This window comes from Trichosurus vulpecula, chromosome 8, assembly GCF_011100635.1.
Source record: "Trichosurus vulpecula isolate mTriVul1 chromosome 8, mTriVul1.pri, whole genome shotgun sequence".
NCBI classification, from domain to species: domain Eukaryota; kingdom Metazoa; phylum Chordata; class Mammalia; order Diprotodontia; family Phalangeridae; genus Trichosurus; species Trichosurus vulpecula.
Window position 1 is genome coordinate 171,225,642 of NC_050580.1, and position 20,849 is coordinate 171,246,490.

Below are 20,849 nucleotides of genomic sequence, written 5' to 3' on the forward strand. Positions count from 1 at the left end.
TATTCAGTAATAATAATTTATATTTCACATCGCAATGATGAAAGTCATTTGGCACAATTCCCTTTTGAGATTGTTACCTAGTTTAATACATGAACAAAGAATAAGTCAGAAAAATCAACCCTCCCTTTAGACCACCCAAGTTGATAATAGAGCCAAGACCAGAACCCTAGTGCTTTGATTACTAGTCTTAAGACTTTGACTATTCATTCAGTAGTATTGCATTGGTGTGGTTTGGGTTTTTTTTTTGTTTGTTTGTTTCTATAATTCTTCTTTCCAAATCCTTTCATAGAGTTCATAGTATATTTGAACTGGAATGGATCATTGAGATCTTCTCATTTAAGTACCTCATTCTATACATGAGGTCACTGAGTCCCAGAGTGTTAGTGACTTACCTACATTCCCACAGCTGGTCAGGAGCAGAGCTAGAATCCATGTCTGTTGATTGCTAGTCCAAATTTCATTCTGCTACTACTCCCTGTGACTTGGTAGCAATCAGTGAGTCATGAAAGCAATTTAATATCACTGAGAGGAATCAGGGATTCTCCAAGTCCAAGCAAACTCATTATACTTTTTTTTTTACTTTTAAAAAAATAGTATTTATTTTTAACATTAAAAATTTTTTTTTCAAATTTTCTCTTTCCTTCTAACCCCTCCCCACCAATTGAGATGGCAAGCATAGGATGTCAGTTATACATATTTTTCGACATTCATTTCCACAAGATTTTGAGTTAAAAATTTTATTCCCGTCTCTACCCCACCCCAAGATAGCATGTATTCTGATTGCCCCTTTCTCTGGTCAGTCCTCTCTTCTATCACCACCCCCTCCACTCCTTTCCCCTTACTTTGTTGTGGGGCAAGATAGATTTCTATATCCCATTGCCTGTATATCTTATTTCCCAGTTGCATGCAAAACTTTTTTTTTTTAACATTTGTTTTTAGAACTCTGAGTTCCAAATTCTCTCCCTTCTTCTCTCCCCACCCACCCTCCTTGAGAAGGCAAGCAATTCAATATAGGTTATACATGTATCGTTATGCAAAATACTTCCGTAATAGTCATGTTGTGAAAGACTATATTTCCCTCCCTCCTATCCCCCTTTATTTAATTTTCTCCCTTGACCCTGTCCCTTTTCAAAAGTGTTTGCTTTTGACTACCTCCTCCCCCAATCTGTCCTCCCTTCTATCCTCCCCCCTCTCTTATCCCCTTCCTCCCTACTTTCCTGTAGGGTAAGATACCCCATTGTTACTTATCCTCTTTTGCAAAGAATTTGAAAGTCCCCAGAGTTGAAATAGAGATTCTTCTTTAAATGTGCCTCCCTTTTGATGGAGTAGAGGGGAACTGCTAAGTCATTGGGTTTAGGTTTGGGCCATTCATTCAGCAAACATAGAGGCTATGTACCTGGTAAAACTATGAGAAATGCAGAACCACAAGAACATATTCCTTTCCTTCTGGAGCTTATGAGGACAAGATAGGCCCGAAGAGCTACAAAGTGTGACAGGGGAAGCATGTACATACCACATAGAGCCTTTTATTCCTAAATCTTTGTAAATACCCCATACACATAGTCCGCAGTGGTGTTCAGAGCAGTGAATAAGCTCCCTTCTGGCTAAAGGATCAGAGAAGGCAACCACACCAGTAGAAGAAATACAGCAGAGCAGTGTCACAATAACCCAGGGAAAAGAAAACATCTAGGATGAGAGAGAGGTCAACAGTGTGGAACACTATAGAGGGAATAATTAGGTCTGAGTCCCAGTTTTATCACTGACTAGCAATGTGTGACCCTTGGGATAAGGTACTTAATGTTTCTGGGCTTGTTCTTCTTCCTCTGAAAAAATCAGAGAACTGGATTACATGATCTCTGAAAACCCTTCTGGTTCTGATGTTCTTTGTCATTCTGTGAAACAGGACAATTCTTAGATAACATACAAGTAAATACATAGTGGCACAGTATAGGTTTTTATGTGCTGAGAAAATAAAACAAGAGAGTAATCATTCTGGAGTGAGAATAACAAAAAATTACATAGCTTTCTTTTAAAGATCTTCATGTAGCCAGGGGCAGAGTTGAGGTGGCAAGAGAAGACATGTGGTCAAATAAAGACCAGTAAGAGACCTGGACATAAAACTGCAAACTTTTATTTTGCAGAAGAAAACAGTAGAGTGGTTGAAGAATTAATGGAAGAAAACAATGAGATGAAGATGAAACTGGAAGAACTGAGAGCACTTAGCATACCACCAAGGTAAATTGTTTCCATTTTAGAGGAGCACTTGATTTGTTTTCCAAATGAAATGAGTCACTTGAGATGTGTTAAAGTCCAGTGGCCATTTCTCAGTCTTTATCTTTTTTGAATTCTCTGTCGTGCTTAACCCTGAGTTTTCTTGACACTGTTCTCGTGTGGTTCTACCATTCCACTGCCAGTTCCTTCCTTTGTTGGATCCCTATCTCCAGCCTGCCCCTGTGCGCGGTTGTAGACCAGGCTTTTTTTTTCTGGGCCTTGCTTCTTCTCTATCTTGGTGATCCCATTAGCTTCCATGGGTTCAAGGATCATCTCTATTCAGATATCTCCCAGATGCATATGCCATAGCTTAATCTCTGTTCTCACCTCCTCTCCTGTATTGCCAACTGATTGCTAGACATCCCCACCTGGATATCCCACAGACGTCTCAAACTCAGCCCATCCAAAACACAACTCATCTTTTCCCAGAAAATCCATACTTCTTCCTAACTTCCTTATTTCTTCTGAGGGCACTGCCAGCCTTCCAGTTACTCGGGTGTACAGACTTAAGAGTTATTCTGCTTCTCTTTTCTTTCTCTTCACTCCTCTGACTCCCATGTACAAGCCCTTGCTAAGTTATGTCAGTTCTTCTTCCTCAACACTGCTAACATCAATCCCTTTCACTCACATGGCTACTATCCTAATTCAGCCTATTATCGCTTGTCTAATTGGTTACCCTTGTCTCCATCCTCCACATTGCTGCCAAGTTTATATTCCTAAAGCATTGATCTGACCGCTTAAGAAGTTTCGATGACTTCCTGTTGCTTGTGGAATGAAATCTAAACTTATGTTGTTTAAAGCCTAATCTGGATCTGACCTATTTTTCTAGATTAGTTTCCCATTATTTTCCCTTTCAATGTATCGATATTCTAGACAAACTGGCCTACTGGATGTTCTTCATACCTAACATTCCACAATCCTTTCTATGCTTTTATATAGGCTATTCCCCATGCTTGGAATACTCTCACCCCTTACCTGTGCTTCTTAGAGGACTTGGCTCTCAGAAAGGCTTGGCTCAAATCTCACCTCCTATTCTTAGCCCTATTCTAATTCTCCCAGCTGAGTGTTCTCCATTCCCTCCCAAAATTACTTTGTCTTTATTTTACATATAGTTTGTATTTATGTATATGTTGTTGTATATGTATATATTGTTTCCACACCATAGATTGTAAGCTTCTTGAATGCAGAGACTATTCTGTTTTTGTTTTCTTTAAATTCATAGCTTCTAGCATAGTGGTTGGCACATAGTGTAGGTATTTAATAAATCTATGTTAAATTGAACTTTTAACACTTGGTTGTTTTTAGATCTTTTTCAGAAGGTGCTGTTGACCATAGCTGCCTGGTATGCAGTGGAAAGGGCTTGGAAGAACTTCGTGGACATTATATTAAAGCTGTAAAAAAAATTAAGAGTGAGTTCCTATAGAATTTATGCAACCCAATCTATACAGAGTTAAAACAGTCAGCTCAAGGTATTGTAAGACCTGATTTGGGTATCTTCCGGCTTTCATAAGTTCAGTACCTAGACATTAGAAATTTGTGAAAAATTCATATCTCAGAGAATGCTGATGCCTTTTCTAGATATTCTCTACATATTTTGGGAAGCGATAGAAAGTTGGGATTGTTCACATACTATAGTGGACAATCGTTTGGCTTTGAGTGGGGTAATATTGCAATAGAACTTTGACTATATTACAAATTAAATAATAAAAGGGGAAAACTAGGACCTGTTGTTAAAAGTTCAAGGGATTAGGACTGAATAGCCACTTGTTAGCTAGGTCCTGACATGTCTCTGTGCCCTTCCTTGCATAGGTTGTGTATAGATCAGAATATCCTTTCTCCTTCCCTCCACCTCCTGGAATCCCTTGTTTTCCTTCAAAGTTAAGCCTAAGCACCACTTTCTACTGGTGTCTTTCCTGTTTCCTGTCCCTTCAGACTACTCCTCACAGATTTCCTAGTGTTCATTCCGTGGATCTTTTGTATAAACTTATGTGTAGATGTGGTTTTCCCTGCAGAATGTAAGCTCTTTGAGGCCTGGGACAGTTTTTTGTCTGTATATTCCACAGTGCTTAGCATATAAGAGATACTTAATAAATGCTTGTTTATTGGTGGGTTGATTATCACACAGGGGATTCATGCATTGTTAATCCCCACATAATTTTAATTAAATATGATAATTCTTCAGTTTTTATTCTAAATCATAGATGCTTGAGATGATAGGTGTTCTATAAACATGATTGTCTTGGTATAGCAGGTATAAGGAATTTTTTTAGACAGGATCTAGCCCTGGGCTTCATGGGTCTGGTTCATAAAAACTCTTTCCCTTCTCCTGGTTCTCCCTTACTGTCCAATCTTCTGTCCAATTCAAACATACCTTAGAATGCATTGAGTCCAACCCTCTTGTTTTACAGATAAGGAAGCACATGGGTCGCTAAGACCACTCAGAGAGGTGTTCCGGGGTTATAAAACCCCAGACTTGGAGCCAAAGGACATGGGCCCAGACACCCTTCTTTCACCTCTCCAGGCATCAGCTTCATCATCTTTAAATGACGAACCCTTAAGGCTCCTCCCAGCGCTAAGTCTGTGAGCCTGTGAATTACTAATTGGCATTTCAGTAACACTCAGAGTTCAGGTTCCATCACATCCCAGAGAGGGATGAGTCTTTCTGAGCCATCCTTTTCACTTCTGAATGTCAGTCTGTCTCTTGCCATCCAATCTTCCTTCCTGTCCCTTAATATAGATCACAATACGGAGTTGAAATATGTTTTTAAGTACTCATCACTGTTTTGGAATTTCTGTATCTCATCTGTAGGTATTTTCTTGTCTAAGATTTTTTAGAAAGTAACAGATTTTTTATCAGAGAACAACACTATTTTTCTCACTATGTGTGACCATCATGATTTCAATGAAATATATAATAGTTTCTCTTCAGAACCTACCAAAAGGAAATCCTTAATATTCCATGACACTGTTTAAAACAGCACTGTTTTAAGCTTCCCTTCCAGTCCCTTTTTTTTAGAAAATAGCCTTAGAACATCTCCCTTCTCCCTCCAGGACATTGTATTAAAAAGTAAATGCCCTGTACGTTTTTTACCTCATGCATTTTAGGTGATATGATTCGGTATATACAAGGAAGTAAACAGAGAGCAGCTGAGTTGCTAAAAGCAGAACTATTTAAAGAACGTCAAGAGACTGCTCGGAGGATGCGCAAATACTACCTGGTTTGCCTGCACCAACTTTTGCAGGATGATGGAAGGCAGGAAGGGTGAGTCCAGAGTAAATTAGCACAATTTTGTTGCATTGAGAGAAGTGGAACATGTGATTTTCCAGCCATTTTTCCAAGTTACAAAATAGGTGTCTTCACATAATGTTTGGGGTGAAAGAAACTTATGGCTGTGTTGCTCTAAAAACTGGCTATAGGGAATTGGATAACAGAAAGCCTAGGGGTAGAGAAACTCATTTTTCCTCTGAACTATATTGATTTAATATTCTGAAATTCCCAACAGGGCTGAAAAAAAGATCATGAATGCTGCTAGCAAGCTTGCTACAATGGCTAAAGTGCTGGAAACGCCTATTATTAATAGAGCCCAGATCAAAAATTCACCATCAGGTATGTAAAAAATTAATTCAATAGTTTGTTTTTTCCTACCCTTCCCACTCCTTTAGAGATTTAGTTTCTGTCTTATAAAACAAGGGCAAAGGAAGGGCAAGCTTATTTGCAATGTTTAACTGGTAATTTATAAACACAACCTAAGACTTTCTCACATTGGTAGGTAAGGTTTTCTAAAATACTTGGAAGGATTATTTTTGTTTTTCGCGTTTCCTCTAATTTTTTGTTTTTTTCCTTGTACTTGTTAGCAGTGTCTCGATCGTCTGAGCTACTGCCTGGAATTGAACAATCAAAAAGAAATTACATGCATCAGAGTAGGGGAAGCCATATGGAAAACAAATCAAGTGGCAGGAACAATATCACCAAGGCAGGTGGCGAGCAAGTCCCTCAGAAGCATTTACCTTGTAACTTAAGGCAGCGGTTAGAAGATGCAGAACACATGGAAACAAAGCACATTGCCTTCAGAGAAGCATCTTCAGGCATTCTGAGCAGTGTGACTGCAAGCACACAGCAAGACGATTTGCCAAGAAATGTGCATCCTGAGTTTGTTCCTGGTGAAGGGGGAAGAAGCAAAGCTGGACCTCACGTGCAGTTTGAAAGCACACACACATCTACCCAGGCTCCTGGCCTTTCTCACTCAGGATCCAGTCACGTGACATTTCAGGGTCTGAAAGAAAAACGCATTTTAAAAGAACGTAAATGTAATTCACAGACTGAGTGTTGTCAGCAGGTCATAGCTGAGAAAAGTCCAGATTTTGATATTCAGGAAACTCCAGTAAAGGATGAAGAAGGTCCCAGTGACTCGCTTGACTGGAGTTCAGAAAGTGTGACTCCTGTAGCCTTACCCAGCAGTGACACATCATTTTTATTTCCTTTTCAACAAGGGATCCTGAATCAAAAAATAGAATCAGTTTCCTTCATGCAGTTTCCAACACATACTTGCCTTTCTGACACAGAGGAAAAAGCCAGTAAACTTTGTAGGCAATTCTTATGTCAAAATGACCACACTCCTGTTGTCAAAAAAGAAGACAAACGAACACAGACAGAGCAGGTAAATAAGCCTACTGGACACGCCTCTCATCCCAACTCTGATGTACTGAAATCAGACTTCAAAAAACTGAACAGTGCAGTTTGTTCTTCCGCGTGTCATCATCATTCAAGAAAATTGTTAATGGCTCCCCAAACTAGTCAACAGGACAGTGGCTTTGACAGCCCAATGGCCAATCTAGATTAATTGTTCTTGTACATTGTTTAAGAAGATGCACTAATATATTTAGAAGAGAACTGAAAGGGAAAATTTGTACTGAAAAAAATGTGAGCTCTGTCTATTTTGGGATGTTTTAATAACATCTGACTGACTGTTACATGAGTAAAGTAATCTCATAAAATTACTTGAAATATTTATGTTGCCTTAATCTTCCAAATTTCATGGTTGTGTATGTTTTGGTCTTTTTATGTAGTGTTTATTTTTGATTGCTAAACAGAATCTATTTTTATGCCTATAAATTAGTTTGCTGTGCAGTGTTAAATTATTATGTATTTAAATAAAACTATATATGGCCCCTATTAGAATTGTTATAAATTATTTTGTAATTCATACTGTAATAGAAATGTTTAGCATCATGGTTGAAAGTTTTCTTGAAGAGTCTAATGTAAATTTAATCATTTGTAATTATGGGAGACAAAATTTAATTTTAATATTGATTGAACTTTTACATGGTTACACATTTGCTGTGGGAATACAGTTTTGCTTGGAAAATGTGAACTCAAAAATGTTATTTTTGTCTCATGTAGAAAAGAAAAGGTTTTTTTCCCCAAGCATGCGCTACATATGTCACAAAGTACAATTTTTTGGTTGGTTTTACTGTTTAAAGTGTCACTTAAATTTTCAAATTGATATTTGCATAATTTCACAACCCCTACATTGCCCACAGAAAAGAAAGAGTTCTCTATCAGTGCCATTGCTTCATTCACTTTCTCCTCTCAGGGTGATTTGTATGCAAGTCAGCATTATTTCATTAGGTATTACTTATATTTTAATAGAGGTTAATGGACTGTGTTCTGCCTTTTTTGTGTGTGTGAACTAATTAATTTTATTCTGTTTCTCTACAAAAGCTATATAGTTCATTCATGCCATGAATTGAGAATGAGAACTTTAAAGTTAGGAAAGGTCATAGGAATAAATAAAACCACCTAAATAATATTATATCCAAGTGAATCTCTTTAAAAGTTAAAAATTATAGATTTGTGCAGGTGAAAGCAGATCAGCCTTTTTTAACAGCATCACCCTGACCAGAGAAAGGGCAGAATGAGAATTGTTCCAGCCTAACCTAAAGTTTATGACCATGGCATTCCTCAAACCGCGACCTCTCTGAGGAGGCTAGCCAGAAGCAATCTCTCCAAGTTGGGCCATCTTTTCGTGGGTAGCCAGACCAATGCAAGACAAAGCCTAATGTTTGGTTTTGCCTACGTGTGCATGAATGTGAATCCATGGAAGGAACACTACCCATGTTAACGTCTAGCAGCCTGATAGGTGGCTGTCTGTGTCATAGAACTAAATTTTTTTTTCATAGAACTAAATTTAATAGCCTCATATTTGCTGATAGAAGCAAAATAGTCCAAAATGTGTGCAAATACTTGCATTCACACATAGCCAGATTTCTTAAATCAGCATCAGACTTATCTCCATCTGACTAATGACTGTAAATATTAAAACCTGAAAAGAACCAATGAGGTCTAACTCTTGACGTTTGGTCAGTCATCTTTGTTAGCCTCCAGCAGAGTTGAGTTTTTAAAATGTTGGGAGGACATAATCATGTCCAATGTTGAACACCTTATCAAAAGTATTAAAGAAAGGTGTACCCTTTGGTTTCAGCTCCTTTCTTGGCATCCTCATTTTTTTTCCTGTCTAATTGTTATTCACCTCCCAGGGAAAAGTGTAAGGAAGCTTGAGGTTCTTATCCAAAACTCAACCAAAAAAAATCCATTTTATTACTTTTGCCCTACTCCCGAGGAAGGTTTCACTCAAACCTAGCGTGCTTAGAAAGGAATCTACTTGATTTGAGTGATCCTGATTAACTTAGATGAGTCTCCAAATTACCTCTTAGCGTGGAGTTTTGAAACCTGGGTTCAGGATGGGGAAGATCAATAACTTTTTCACTTTTCCACAGGTCTTTGTGATAGTCATTTTTTAAAAAGTATTTTGAATCTCCTCACAACATCAGACAAGTTTATGACCGCGCACTGTGCAAAAGATGGTAATTATTTTTGTATTGACCGTATCACTGCTCCCTATTAGCATGGATGGTAGCATTGTCTCCACAAAGCTCTATAAAAATGCCAGATTGTGTCGAGCCACCCTCAGATGAATTAAACTCCTATTTGGAAAAGAAAAAAAAAATCACTTGAAATTCTCTCTCTGAAATAAACTTCAAGGTGCTTTTTAGTAATTGGCAATGAAAAGCAAATATAATTACTGGCTTGCCTGTATATAGATGTTTTTGTGTCATTAGGTACTCTTCATTATAACGTACTCTCCATGTGTTAATGTCTATACAAACCACAGAGAAGACCTCATCCTCTGATTTCATGAATTTTCTATAGCTATAAAGATGATTGCATTCGAGGGGAAGAGAATGAGCTTCTTATTTGTTCAACCCCCTCGTCTCTTGGCCGGCATTAGTCAGTTTAATGCATTATTTCTCTGTCTGTTGGCCCCAGACATTGATGTGGTATTAAGGGCTCCCTCGAGGTGTGTTGAAAACTTACCACTTGGTCGATTTTACTAGTGGTGAGTTTTCAACCTTAAAAAGAGAGGCCTCCCTTTAAAAGAAATGAAAAAGCAGCCAAACCTTTGTAGCTGTAGGACTGGCATAAGCTGTATATTCTATTCTCGCTCATCCCTAGTTCAGGGATTGAGGTCTCTCAGAAAAACTGGGCTTTGTAGAGTAATTGAACATGAAAGGGTCCATTAAGCTTCCCCTCACTAATCTGACCCCACACTAGTCATCGTCTTGCTTTGTATTTGTATAGTTATTGCTCGCAGAAAAGGAACCATGTTGTGCTCACCCTGCAGCAGCTTGGTGTAGGCTATAAAAAATACTGGCCATGGAGAATACCCGAGTTCAGGTCCTGCCTCCTACACTACACTAGACCTAGGAGGTCACTTAGCATGTCTAGGTTTTGCTTTCCTCATAGGCAGATTGGAGATACTAATAGTACCTACTTACCTCAGAGGGTCATCGTAAGCATTAAACGAGATAATGTTTGTAAAGCGTTCTGCAAACTTTAAACTGCTAGTAGTAGTAGTGGAGGTGGTGGTGGGTAATAGTAGTAGTATTTGTATTTTATGGCACTGATTCAGACTTGTCCAATCTTTGACTTATATTAATTTTTTAAAAAAAATTTGTTTTGTTTTCCTAATTTGACTGAGCCATTTTGAGACTGGGTCCCCCTTTTCTACTTTTGTGCCTCCCAAAGTCCCTAAAACAGTGCCTGTATAAACCATAGTTACTTAATCAAGGCAGAATGAATAGCCTTTCCTAGAACTACACAGGGTCGTGGAAGCGTGTTGTGTATGTAATAATAGCAACACCTTTACATAGCACTTTCAGGCCCGCAAAGTGCTTTCCTCACCGCCCTGTGAAGTAGATAATACAAGTGTTTTTCCCATCTACAGGTGTGAAAACTGAGGATCTAGAAGTTGTAACTCTGCCATCTTGTTTCTGAGGAGGAATTTGAACCCAAGTCTATTTCTAGTCTAACGCTATCCACTAGCTGTGCTGCCTGTACGTGAACATAGTTTGAGTTCCTCAAAAATTACCTTTTTTTTGAGTTTGCAAATAACACAATAAATAAGCATTTGTTAAGTGCCTCTATGCAAGGCACTCTACTAAACAGAAGTGAGAAAGTTCTTACTTCAAAGAGTTTACATGCCAGTGGGGGAAGACAGCATGTCTATGTATATATTGATGCATGTAAAGTAGGTACGAGGAGACCTTAGAAAGGGAATGCACTGGCAGCTGAAGGACCAGGGAGGGCTGGCAGAAGGTGGCCCTTGAGCTGTGTTTGGAAGACAACTGGAGGTCCAGAGTGGCAGGCAGAGATGAGGAAGGAGAGAGTAACCCAGGCATGAGGTACAGCCAATGCAAAGATATCAAAGAATGTTTGCTGCAGCAGGTCAGCAGTGAGCAATCAGTCCATTTGAGGAGACTTGTTTGTCTCTAAACCCTAGGCATAGGACAAGAAAGGTTGAAAGTGAGTCAGCAAAATCTCAAAGTTTAAGTTTCTCTTTGGCATTCCTACCTCTCTCCCTACGCTGCCCTACTTCTCATCTCAGTTCAGTCTCAAACAAAGCTCCCTGCTGGGATGTGCAATGCATGCCTATCCTCATAGGAGGATAGGGTTTAGAGTTTGAAGAAACCTTGTCATTTAAGTCCGACCAGGTAGAACAGTGTAGAAAGAGACTCGATTTGGAATCAGGACTTGGATTCAAATACCATCCCACCTCTGCTACTTAACTCCCTTAATCATTTGATCTTGAGAGCCTTCTAACCACTGTTTTAGTTTCCTCATGAAGAATGAGAGGGTTGCCCAAGATGACATATATTTTATGTCCCATCCTACTTTCATTACCTGCCATCCACCATCAAATTGTCTATAATCCGCTAAGAGCCAATGTCGTCTTAGAAACAACAGAGAAGGTTGGACTGGGAGTTGAGAGACCTCAGGTGTCATTCTGCCTTGGCTGTGTGTATCCACACATGTCGCCAAACTTCTAAGACCTCAATTTTTTTTCATTTGCAAAATGGGCACCTGTAGTCTCTCACAGGATCAAATAAGATATGTGGAAATCACTTTGTAAACCTAAGCATCTCCTATTATAATTAGTAATTATAGAAAACTCTTAACATTTCACACATTCTAAAGTATTCTTCCAAGCTATCACCACGAAGTTACTATCCCAATCTTGTTACAATCAGTCAAAGGGTTGGCGGCAAGTGGAAAAAAAGGGAAGGGGGGTATAAGTATATCACTAGCTCATTCCACCTAGCATTCGTTGCCCTGCCTGGTTTAATTCCATGGCCCACACCGGGTACTGCTAATGTCCCGTCTTTCCCTCTCCACCCTCTTCCTTCCTCCCTCCTCTTGAGTGTTGTCTCCCCCTTTAAATTATAAGCTTGTTGAGGGCAGAGACTGTCTTTTTATTAAATTGTATCCCCAGCACTTAGCGCAGTGCCTGGCACGTGGTAGGCACATAAGCATTTATTGAATTGGATTGCCCCCACCTCAATACGTGTATCAGATTAATGTTTATTGAAAGCTATATTTATAGCACAGTTTTGCTGTAGATAGAATATTAGTTTTAAGGGATACTCTGCCAAGCCATAACTGATCAAGAATCCTCTGGTAGCTAATCTCTCTCTCTCTGTCTGTCTGTCTGTCTTTCTCTGTCTCTCTCTGTCTCTTTCTCTCTCTCTCTGTCTCTCACATATTTATCTTTTGTACCTCTTAGTGACCTAACACAGTGTCTTGCAAATAGTGGCTAATTATTGTTTAATAATTTAACTTTAATAAATGCTCAGGATTTTTGGAAGAACTACTCCTGATTAAAAGAAATCTCTAGAATATTGTGACAAATGACTATGCAGCCTCTTCTTGAACTCCTATAAGGACAGATGATTCGTTCTCTATCAAAAGCCCAAATATTCCTCTTACACACAGGTAAGAACATTTTCCTTATACTAGCACAAGACCAGTTTTCCTATTACTTCCACCTGTTATATCTTTTTTTAAACACAGGTCCTTTTATTCTTCATGAAGGCAAACTTCTAACCCACTGATATTAAGCATACCTTTGATGAACAGTCCATTTTTAAAAGTTTACCTTAGTAAGCCCATAGCTTTTGTTTTCTTTTTAAATTCAATTTTAGTTTACCTTCAGTTCTGAATTCTCTCCCCCACCCTTTGAGAAGACAAAGAAAAAAAAACCCTATTACAAATATGTATAGTCAATCAAAAGAAATTCACACGTTAGTCATGTCCAGAAAGGAAGGAAGGAGGAGAAAGAAAAAGAAAATATTCATTAGCCTGCACTCTTAGTCCATTAGCTCTTACTCTAGAGGTCGATAATATTTTTCATTGTGAGTCCTTTGCACTTGTGATTGGTCAGTGTGTTGATCGGAGTACATACGTCTTTCAAAGTTGTTTGTCCTTATAATAGTGTTGTTATTTTACAAATTGTTATCCTGGTTCTGTTCACTTTGCATCAGTTTGTACAGTTCTCAGGTTTTTCTGAAACTATACGCTTCATAATTTCTTATGCACAATAGTATTCCATCACCTTCATATATATAACTTGTTCAACCATTCCCCAAATGATAAGTATCTCCTCAATTTCCAATTCTTTTCTGTCACAAAAGTGCTGCTATAAATAATTCTCTCTATATGGATCCTTTTTCCTCTTTTTTGTTCTCTTTTGTAGACCTAGTAGAGATATTGCTGGGTCAAAGGGTACATGGTTTAATAGCTTTTTTGGGTATAGTATCAACTGGCTTTTCAGAATGGTTGAACACACCAACAGAAGATTAAAACACCTGTTTTCCCACAGGCTTTACAGCATTTGTCATTTCCTTTTTTTTTTTTTTTTGTCAATTTTGCCAATCTGATGGTACTTTCAGAGTTTTAAACATACATTTCTCTATTATTGATGTAGGACTTATTTTAATAAGTTAATTTATTTTTAGTTTTCAATACTTACTTCCATAAGTTAAATTTTCTTTCCCTCTCTGCCCTCCCCCTCTCCAAGATGGTATGCAGTCCAATATAGGCTTTGATGTAGAACATTTTTTTTATATGGCTATGATATCTTGGATTTCTTCCTCTGAAAACTACCAGTTTATATCCTTTGACCATTTGTCCATTCACCCATTACATCTTGTTTCATCATCTGAGGCCGAGCAAACGAAGTTTAGTCTCTCTTTCATTGGACTGCTCTTCTGATACTAGTACAGATATCATATATCTCCCTCCACTCTCAATCTTCTTGAGGCTATGAATTGACTTGGACATGCTTTTGAATAAGGTCTCTTCTCGTTCCAAATCTATGATCTATGAATATGTGAATTCATTTCAATTTGCTCTCTTGGTGGTAGATAGATTGGGTTACATGGGACTTCCTGCTTGGCACATTGGCAGTCAGGGTATGAATCACTTGAAGTTTTTTTTCTTTGGGTAGGTCAGATCGCAATTTGGTATTTCTCAACATAACTGTGGAAAATTGTTGTATTAAAATCATACCATCTTCAATAATTTTGAGTCATCCTAAGCACACCAACGCTGATTCATCTTAAAATATTATTAAGAAATTAAAAGGCATTTCAATATCTTTGGGCAGTAACTAACAATACCATTTAAAAACCTCCTTTGTTATAATTACAAGAAATTTGTTTCCTTCAGGAACAGGACAGGAAATTAATTAGAAGCTGAAATGGTAAAATGGCTTCAAACAATGGCTTTTTTATTTCATTAAAATAAGTAACTTAAATGGACCAGCTTATTCAGTGTCTCTTAAAGCAAAGAAACAATATGGAAACTTGGGGAGTAAATTAAATCTTGTGTTCTTATAAATATATTATTGCCTGATGAGCCAACTTGAATAGAACCACCAATTTTTTTGGGACCAGGGGCTGTTCTGTGTCTGAATGGCTTGTTCGTCACACAGCAAATTAGATTTCATAATTTCATTCATTGTGTCTTGAACATAGTGTTCTGGGCCAAGTTCTGGTTCTTGCAATCATTGATTCTTGCTACTTTGTGTTTCTAGAGTTCGTAGATGAATGATCACAGAGTAAGCACAGTTAAGAGTGCATCATTGTAATAATCCTATATATGGTGGATTTCTTTGCCTAGGAATCTTCAACTGAAAAACTAAAATAATAATCATAATATAACTCTTTTTCACAATTTCTTTTGCTTAATTGTCTGATATTACCTACAGAACTGTTCAAGCTGCTTCTTAAGTACTAGTTAAATGCTCACATCTTAGGAGTTTCAAATGTTCCCTTGAACTCAAATTTTGTGTTTGCGGAGGTTAAAATCACCTATTTCAAGTCGTGTTTGCTAGGTTAACAAATCCATTAAACCAAACCAGAATGACAAAGTTTGGTTCAAACCAACTACTCCAGGAAGCGTGTTATAGCTAGCAAAAACTGAAAGTTTTCTGCCATATGAAAAGGATGACATTTCTGGGACTCCCAGTGTGTACAGCAATTTTCCCTACTGAGCTTTGTGCATTTAATCAATCAGATTGATAAACATTTATGTGCCAGAGTCTGTGCTAAGCATAAGCACTGGGGATACAAAAAGAGCCAAAAGATAGTCCCTGCCCTCAAGGACCTCACAATCTAATGTGGGAGACAAACATATACAAAGCAAGCTATATACAAGATAAATCGGAAATGATGAAAGAGAGAAGGCACTAAAATTAAGAGGGGTTTATATTCCTCAATGTACACTTTAAAAATTGAATGTGGGGCTATTGTTTGGTTTTGAACAAGTGGTAGAGGATGTTGGGAAGTCAAAACATGCTCTAAACAAGACTTCACCTGAGAGTCATAGAACCAGTTGTAAGGTGACAAAAAGTGACTCAGCAATGTCCATCTTGGAAATCGAAGTAACACCCAAGTGATGTCTTTCAAAGTGGACCTCCTTGGGAGTCGGGTGTGGGAGAAGAGGACTCAAAGGTTTTTCCCTGGTGCAAATGTGTGTGTGTTTTTCATGTTCTCTGGTTTTTTAAAGGAAAAACACTAGAACCAAAGCTGGACATGAATACTCTCTCCCCTTTGCTTCCTTGGCTTTCTTTAAGACTCAGCTCAAATTCTACCTTCTGTGGGGAGGCCTTTCCTAGTCTTTCAAATGTTAGTGGTTTCCCTCGTGGATTACCTTGTACTTAGATTCCCCCTCTCCCTCCCCTTCCCCTTCCCTCTCCCTTATCCCTGTCTCTGTCTCTTTCTGTGTCTCTCTATCTCTATGTCTGTCTGTTTCTAAATGCACACGCATATGTGTAGAGAAAGAATGTGTCTTCTCCCCCATTAAAATTCTCCTTGAAGGCAAGGACTGAGTGTTTTTCTTTGTAGCCCTGGCACATAAAAAGTACTTAAAAATACTCATCAACTAACGTGACCATGAAAAGGAGCCAAATATCTGTATGATTCAATTCTTAATCAAAACACTGACTCAGAAAAATAAACCTTCAAATAAAATACAAACTCCTTAGTTTGGCATTCAAGGCTTTCATGCCTCCTCTGTATTCCAACCAAACAACTACGTGCAATCCTCTGAAAACAGGTCTTAGCTATGTGCCTTGGTTCAAGTGATATCATATGTCTGGAATGTTCTCCCTGTTTTATCTCTGCCTGTTCATAATGCCCTAGTTTCATTGATAGAAGGGATCTTAGAAGTCAATCTAACCCAGCTGCTTCATTTTATTAGATGAAGAAACTGAGGCCCAGAGACTCAACATGATTTGCCCCATGTCACCAAGATGCAGAGAAGCTAAGACCTCTAAATCTAGCAACCTTTCCACAACCTCACTTGCTGTCAAAGGGTTCCCTTCTTCCATGGCTCTGCTCAGATGCCATTTCTTTGATGAATCCTTCCCTTTTTCACCCCCATCCCAAATAAGGGCTCTCTCCTTCTTCTGAATTAACACATTTTTGTTTCTATCTCTCATGCACTTATCATACTCCTTATTACAGCTATTTTGTACATATCTCAGCCACCTTTGTTATCTCAGTTACCTTTGTTATCTCTGCACCTCTCACAGTGCCTTATACTATGTGTGAAAAGGTTATAATAGAATAAGGCTGGGCTGGGAGTCTGGCCCAATTCCTTATTCTAAGACCTTGGTGAATGAAGGCAGTTCACATCTATGGGCCTCAGCTTTTTTCTTCTGCCACATGAGGGAGTTGGACTAGAAGACCTGTAAGGCTTCTTAATCCTATGGATGGATGAATATTTCCTCATGGGAATAAAGGAAAAGTTACATCCTCCTAGGAAGGTTTTTCTGAAGCACTTAAAGCAAAAACATGGGTGCACAAGAGAAACTTGACAACAAAGCTTTAAAAAATAAACATTTATTAAATTTACTGTATACCAGGTGCTATGCTAGGCACTGGGAATACAAAGAGAAAAATGAGACAGCCCTTCCTTCATGGAGCTTATATTTTACTGGGGAAGACAACATGGGCATATATGAGAACACAATAGACATAAGGCAATTTTGGTCAATTCAATGCTTTCCAAGCCACACTGTTGACTCATCTCTACAGGATTTTGTCTCCCGTGCCATAGAAATCTCTTCACCTTGGAAGCTGACTCCACCTCAAACAACTTCTCCCTATGGAAGTATCCTCTGCCCCTGAGTCCTCTACCTATGTTCCTTTGAGCATCTCTGATTTAAAGAAGAGGCCAGATCAACCGTGTCTTCATTCCCCCAATGAAATCCAATAAACACTTATTAAGCACCTCCTCTGTGCCAGGCACTGTACTAGGGCTGGGGATACAATTAATTAAAGGAAAGATTGTCCCTGCCCTCAAGGAGTTTACAGTATAGTAGGGGGAGACAACCCATGAAAGGAGGCAGGAAAGGGGGAAGGGACAAAAGGAAGTATCTTTTTCCACGAGTTGAAACTAGGAGGATGCCGACCTGAAAAGTCCAAAGTTTCTGCCATTCATCTCCAAGCTGCACTGCTGACTCATCTGCACCCGGCTTTTACCATATCCCCTCACCCTTTTGCTCCACACCCCCTTTCATCTCCTTTTTTTAATGTCAGCTCCCTCCCTCCTACTAGAATATAATCTCTGTGAGGGCAAGGACTGCCTTTTTGCTTATATTTGTACCCCTAGCACTTAGCATAGTACCTGGCACACAGTAAGCACATAATAAATGCTTGTGGGTTGAATGATTGACTAGATTAGAAGCTGGGAGAATTTGGAAAAGCCTCGTGCAGGAGATGGCATTTGAGCTGAATTCTAAAGGAAATTAAGGATTCCATGTCTGAGTCTTTGTGACCCTATTTGGGCTTTCCTTGGAAAAGATATTGGAGTGGTTTGCCATTTCCTTCTCTAGCTCATTTTTCAGATGAGCAAGCTAAGGGCTTATCTTTTATCACACGCTGGTAAAACCCAAGAGCAGTGTTTTGACTCAAACTTTCTAGAAGACAATTTTTTGGGGGGAAGCAGTCAGGGCTAAATGACTTGTCCAGTGTCATGCAGCTGGATTTGAAATCAGGAAGATGAGTCTTCCTGAGGTCCATCCACTGTAATACCTAACAGTAAGATACAAGTGTAATCAGCCTCTCAAACTCCAGCCTTAATTCAGCCACTGGCTTCCATCCGTCTTTGGAACCTTGAGAAAATGGCTACTCCCGCCTTCCTTCCCTTGGCCACCAAGGTGTGTTGAGTGGTCATAGGGTTAAAAATGTAGGTAGGAAGAGAAGTAGCTAAATGACCCTTGGTTCTACTGGCCTGGCTAACACATCTTATTTATGGACTTACTCAACTGTTTCATTCAGAATTCCTGACCAGCAAAGGGCGTGTTTTCTGAAAAGGCAATAAGATTGATTTTTTTTTCTCCAAGGCTTGTTTTCCAGAACTGACAAGCATTTGATGGTATAATGAAGAAATTATGTCTTCTGGCACCCTAGATACTGACCGATGTGACAAATGTGCAATGTATTAAGCAAATTCCATTGAGCCTACAACATATACTCGTCATTTTTTTCAAGAGACTTTGTTACTTTACCACCCGCAAAATGTCTTCCATCAGTGATTCCAGCTGGCAGATCTTATCCTTAATTTGGGTTGTTGCCCTATGGAGATTGGAACATATCTCCTCTTAGAGAGTTTGGTTATGTGTGCTTTTTAAAAAAAAAATGCAAAATGTAAGCAATCTGTTCTCATTTCTCTTTCCTACAGTGGTCTAGTTGCATTGGGATGGATACCATACATGAATTTTCAAACTTTTCTTTCAAACTTTAATAAAGTAAGGCTGGGCTCCATAATACTCTCACTATGCTTACTACAAAGCCTAATAGTTACATCACTAAAACATATCTCTCAGATGGTGAATATGCAAGAAGCAGGCATCTTCACTGAAATGCCTGTCCTGAGCAGAAAAGCCTGGTTTTGATTTAAACTCGTACAAATGCATTTTCTTTGTTCTGTGTCTCATAAAGCATTAATTCTGTGCTATCCTATAAATCTTGTTTGTGTCTGTTATTGGTGTCTCTTTCTCTCTCTTTCCTTCTCTGTCTTTCCTTCCCTCTCCCCCTCCCCATCTCCTTTCCTCATCTTCTTTCTCCCTCAGTAAATTTATTTCAGATTCACTTAATAGCCTGCAATGAATGATCTCATTTGTCTTTGAGGAGATGAAGACTTTGGAAGATGTGGACTAGGCTACTGGTTTATACTCCATCAAGAAGATTTCATTAATCATCTTGAACCTTGTTTAGGGCAAAGATTCATCCTTTAACCTTATTAGTTTGACCAATCTGTTCCTACTTACACTGTAGAATAATAAACCCTCAGGTGCCTTTACTAAGAGAGCAGCTGTCATTACAGAAAAAGTGGTAGGAAATAAATAAAGAAAATGATCATTGCTTAGCAAAAATATAAACCTTAAAATCCATAAATATTTATTGAGCTCCTACTATGTGCAAGGCACTGTGCTAGATGGGAATTCAAAGAAGAAAATGACACATTTCCTTGATCTTTAATTGCTTACAAGCTAATAATAAAAACAAAAGAAAGCATCAGATCTGCTAACCCATGCCTGCTTTCACATAATGTATCAAAATGCACTTTAGTTACATCCAATGATGGAATCTGTTATTCCTGGTAGGAAAAACTTAATCTGTTTAGAATTAGTAGGTGAATATTTTAATATTCTTTCCAAATTATCACAATTTTCATTCTGAAAATGTAGCAAGGAAAAACTCCAAATATTTATTTAATCCAAGTCAAAGAATGCCTCTCATACTTGGGTCATTGATGAGTTACCCCATGAGGATATTGGAATCAAAATGATGAGATGGTTATTAGGAAGCAGTCAGTGTTGCCTCAAGCTATGAACTCAAAGAGGACATTCCAAGTACTCATCCCCAGGTAACTCAGAACCATTTTAAAGAGAAACTCCTTAAACATTCTGGAGGAAAGGAGAAGAGGAAATGAAGCAATCTGACTTCCACCCCCACCATTCTGTTAAATGGCTCTCTTCCAAAATCACTTATGACCAATTTATCACAAAATCCAACATCTTTTCTTTGTCCTCTTTATTCTTGATCCCTCTCTTTTTTGTAAATAGTATTTTATTTTTGTGAATTACATGTAAAGATAGTTTTCAACATCCATTTTTATAAGATTTTGAGGTCCAATTTTTTCTCCCTCCTTCCTTTCCCTTCCCTTCCTCCTCTCTAAGATGGCAAGCAATCTGATATAGGTTATATATGTGCAATCATGGAAACATTTCCATATCAGTCATGTGAGAAAGAAGAAACAGAACAAAAGGGAAAAGCCACAGAAAACAAAAAAAGTGAAAATAATATGCTTTGATCTGCATTCAGACTCCATAGTTCTTTCTCTGGATGTGGATAGCATTTTCCATCATGAGTTTTTTGGAGTTGTCTTAGATCATTGCATTGCTGAGGAGAGCTAAGTCAATTATAGTTGATCATCTCACAGTGTTACTGTTACAATGTTCTCCTGGTTCTGCTCACTTCACTCAGCATCAATTAATATAAGTCTTTCCAGGTTTTTTCTGAAATTCACCTGCTCATCATTTCTTATAGCAAAATAGTGTTCAATTACATTCATACACCACAACTTGTTCAGCCATTCCCCAGTTGATGGGCGTCCCCTCAATTTCTAATTTTTGGCCACCAAAAAAGAGCTGCTAGCAATATCTTTGTAC

At 38.4% G+C, this 20,849-nt stretch overlaps 1 protein-coding gene across 1 annotated transcript in view; it reads left to right on the top strand.

The window, feature by feature from the left end:
• The window catches only part of CEP152 (centrosomal protein 152), a 97,541-nt gene extending 90,259 nt beyond the window's left edge, over window positions 1–7,282 (top strand). The window contains exons 23-27 of the mRNA XM_036737058.1: window positions 2,142–2,235; window positions 3,577–3,680; window positions 5,377–5,533; window positions 5,775–5,878; window positions 6,127–7,282. Coding sequence (XP_036592953.1) covers window positions 2,142–2,235; window positions 3,577–3,680; window positions 5,377–5,533; window positions 5,775–5,878; window positions 6,127–7,112 — 1,445 coding nt within the window. The 3' untranslated portion in view covers window positions 7,113–7,282. The remainder of the gene's footprint in view (window positions 1–2,141; window positions 2,236–3,576; window positions 3,681–5,376; window positions 5,534–5,774; window positions 5,879–6,126) is intronic.
• Window positions 7,283–20,849: the final 13,567 nt, after the last annotated feature.